This window comes from Penaeus japonicus, unplaced genomic scaffold (genome assembly GCF_977035675.1).
Source record: "Penaeus japonicus unplaced genomic scaffold, GWHDUDI00000001_assembly GWHDUDI00000037, whole genome shotgun sequence".
Classification (NCBI taxonomy): Eukaryota; Metazoa; Arthropoda; class Malacostraca; order Decapoda; family Penaeidae; genus Penaeus; species Penaeus japonicus.
Genome location: NW_028234439.1, coordinates 348480 through 352414, shown reverse-complemented (window position 1 = coordinate 352414; position 3935 = coordinate 348480). Strand labels below are relative to the sequence as shown.

The 3935-nt window shown below is 36.1% G+C and overlaps 1 protein-coding gene across 2 annotated transcripts in view; it reads left to right on the top strand.

Moving 5' to 3' along the window:
• Window positions 1-1644, top strand: part of LOC122257236 (small ribosomal subunit protein uS8A) — a 3588-nt gene extending 1944 nt beyond the window's left edge. For both annotated transcript variants that reach the window (XM_043022403.2, XM_043022404.2), the window contains exons 3-4: window positions 619-784; window positions 1532-1644. In XM_043022403.2, the coding sequence (XP_042878337.1) occupies window positions 619-784; window positions 1532-1625 (260 nt within the window). In that variant the 3' untranslated portion in view covers window positions 1626-1644. The remainder of the gene's footprint in view (window positions 1-618; window positions 785-1531) is intronic.
• Window positions 1645-3935: the final 2291 nt, after the last annotated feature.

Here is a 3935-nt window from a genome sequence, read left to right as displayed (position 1 = left end):
GCTAATTAACCTCATACTGACTTTGATAAATGATTGTGTGCAGGTTGTTTGTAGTTTTTTTTTTAAATTCTGGTCATAAGTTTCTCTAGTCACCCTTGTTCTGTGTAAGAGCCTCATTTAATTTTTAGTTCATATCATTCAGTGCCAGAATTTTAATCTGAAAAATATGGACTATGAAAAGTGGTTTTAGATCATCCAATTTCTATCTCCTTGATGAATGAATTACAGTTGGAATTTCAGACATTCCTACAACCAGCTACTAAGCATTATGTTCAGTAATTTTGTCTATGCATAATTAATTTTATCTTCCATTATGTATATTTAAGGAGTCAGGAAATTTAGGCAATTTTTTTAAAAGTGAATGTATTGGGTGTAAATGGGTGCAAGTTTCTGATGACTGTGTACTTTCCTCATACTATCCAGCATTGTGCTGTTGTTTTAAACGTTCACTAATGATAATGGAGTTGAGTGTATTACCATTGTTGCTACGTAATTTAAGTTAACCTTTTATACAAAATTGTCAGCTTTAGACTCTCTGAAGAGAGCATTTTGATTAGTAATCGTTTGCTGTCTTTTTTCCTTCCATCAGTTTCCTAATCTTTCCACCCATTTGAACAGGTTACATTGGAGAATTTGAGATTGTAGATGACCATAGGGCTGGCAAGATTGTAGTTAACCTCACTGGTCGTCTCATCAAGTGTGGCGTCATCTCTCCCCGTTTTGATGTAACCATCAATGCTATTGAGAAGTGGACAAACAATTTACTTCCATCTCGTCAGTTTGGGTGAGTTTATACTTCTCTTTGTGGTTCCTTAAACACAAAAAGGAGAGCTAAGATGCACTAACAGATTCATTGAGATCTGGATTTCTTGTTAAATGGTTTGGTTATTGAAGTGACATTGTAGGATTTGATCAGAATAATTTGGATGGGAATTCTGGAATATAGAGAGGGCTTTATTTTTATATTGGAATAATGAAGTGTCAATGGTAAACCTAGATCAAATTTGTCTTGGCTTCTATAGAAAAATAAACCACTTTGACATGATTGATATTCCCGTGGCATGCATAAGTCCCGAGTCAATTGTGCTACAACTTATTCCCAGGCCCTGCCTATGTGATCTTGTATTTCTTATTCCTAGACTTTCATTTTACTTTATATCTTTATTTTATCACCATATTAACTTAAGCAGGGGAAAGTAAACCATTTAGAAAGAAAATCATGTAACATACCATTATGACCTCTTTTAAAAGCACTTGCATATTTGAATTGAGTTACATCTTGGAAGTTGACTGGGAATGCTATGTGAGCTTTTCATAATTTAACAAATATTCACAATCTCCATACAGAGCATTTTTCACTTGTATTTTTGAATTGATATGCAGTCCTGTTTGTAGATATTTAAAGTATAAAAGATGTATGTTTATGTAAAAAATACCCTATCATGTTTGAACTATGACAAAATTTTAGATAAATGTCATAAATATAAACATAACTGACTGATTTTCTTTAATATATAAATGTTTTTTCCAGCTACATTGTTTTGACAACTTCTGGTGGAGTTATGGATCACGAAGAAGCCAAGAGGAAGCATCTTGGAGGAAAGATCCTGGGATTCTTCTTCTAAATAAATTTATGAAAGAAGATTTATACTTTATTTTCACCCAACACTGTTGCTAGACAAAAAGTAAAATAAAATTAAAACCATTTTATAGGCAGAACTGAGTAATAATACATAGTAGTAATAATGATACATTTTGCCATTATATTTCTAAACGACATATGGTTAGACTAAGTATTATATAAAAAGTATATTTGATACTTACACTGAAACTATGGAAATTGTTAAGAAATTTGTAAAATAGTACACATGGATTTTGTGGTTTAGGGAGGCTAATAATAACTTGTAACATGTGGGGAATTTTTTAAAGAATGGGACTCTTAATTTCTTGCTGTCTGCTTAGAAGAAGCTTGTTTTTCCAACTTTTAGGACAAACTTTTTAACTGTTTAACTGTGACATACTTTGCATGAGATTCATTTGCATTTGGCAAGATGTGCAGCATTGTGGTGTTGATGCATTTTCCAGGGTCTGCTTTCACTGCCAGGAAACTACCCCCAGCCTCCCAATACCCCATTTGTTGACAAGAGGCTTTTGAATGAATTAGGCTTACTCACTGTCTGCCCCTACACCACCACCCTTTGCCGTGACAGCAGCTTTCATTACTGTAGATTTGATTTTTTTTTTCCTCACTGGATTGTTATAATAAGCTGAGGGCAACATGTGGTCCATCAACACAAGGCTTACATTGTGACAAGTAAAGAAGAAAAAAAAAAAAACCCTAACTCTCACCAGCTCTCATTCATGTGCACATAAATGCAGGCACGCTTGTTTGCTCACTCGCTCATACACTTGTATACTTTATCTCTAGCTCTATGCTTATCTCTCTCTCTCTCTCGCATATTCTCTCTCTCGCATATTCTCTCTCTCTCTCTCTCTCTCTCTCGCATATTCTCTCTCTCTCTCTCGCATATTCTCTCTCTCTCACATATTCTCTCTCTCTCTCATATATTCTCTCATGCTCATATTTTCTCTCTCATTCTCTCTCTCATATTCTCTCTCTCTGCCATATTCTCTCTCTCTCTCATATTCTCTCTCTCTCATATTCTCTCTCTCACAAATTCTCTCACAAATTCTCTCTCTCTCATATTCTCTTATTCTCTCTCTCATATTCTCTTATTCTCTCTCTCATATTCTCTTATTCTCTCTCTCATATTCTCTTATTCTCTCTCTCATATTCTCTTATTCTCTCTCTCATATTCTCTTATTCTCTCTCACATATTCTCTCTCTCTCTCATATATTCTCTCATGCTCATATTTTCTCTCTCTCTCATATTTCTCTCTCTCTCTCTCTCTCTCTCTCTCTCTCTCTCTCTCTCTCTCTCTCTCTCTCTCTCTCTCTCTCTCTCATATTCTCTCTCTCTCATATTCTCTCTCTCTCATATTCTCTCTCTCTCATATTCTCTCTCTCTCATATTCTCTCTCTCTCTCATATTCTCTCTCATATTCTCTCTCTCTCTGCCATATTCTCTCTCATATTCTCTTGTTCTCTCTCTCACATATTCTATTATTCTCTCTCTCTCATATTCTCTCTCTGCCATATTCTCTCTCTCACATATTCTGTCTCTCTCTCATATTCTCTCTCTCACATATTCTCTCTCTCTCACATATTATCTCTCTCTCATATATTCTCTCTCGCTCATATTTTCTCTCTCTCTCATATTCTCTCTCTCTCTCATATTCTCTCTCTCTCTCTCATATTCTCTCTCTCTCTCTGCCATATTCTCTCTCTCTCTCTGCCATACTCTCTCTCTCTCTCTGCTATATTCTCTCTCTCTCATATTCTCCCTCTCTCTCTCTACCATATTTTCTCTCTCTCTCCCTCTCTCTCTCTCTCTCTCATATTCTCTCTCTCTCTCTCATATTCTCTCTCTCTCTCTGCCATATTCTTTCTCTCTCTCCCTCTCTCTCTCTCTCATATTCTCTCTATCTCTCTATCATATTCTCTCTCTCTCACTCCATATTTTCTCTCTCATATACTCTCTCTCTCTGCCATATACTCTCTCTCATAATCTCTCTCTCCATATTTTCTTTCTCTCATATTCTCTCTCTCTCTCTCATATTCTCTCTCTCTCTGCCATATACTCTCTCTCTCTCTCTCTCTCTCTCTCTCTCTCTCTCTCTCTCCATATTTTCTCTCTCTAATATTCTCTCTCTCTCTGCCATGTACTCTCTCTCTCATATTCTCTTCTCTCTCTCTCTCTCTCTCATATTCTCTCTCTCTCTCTCTCTCTCTCATATTCTCTCTCTCTCTCTCACATATTCTCTCTCTCTCTCTCTCTCTGCCATATACTCTCTCTCTCTCTCTCTCTGCCATA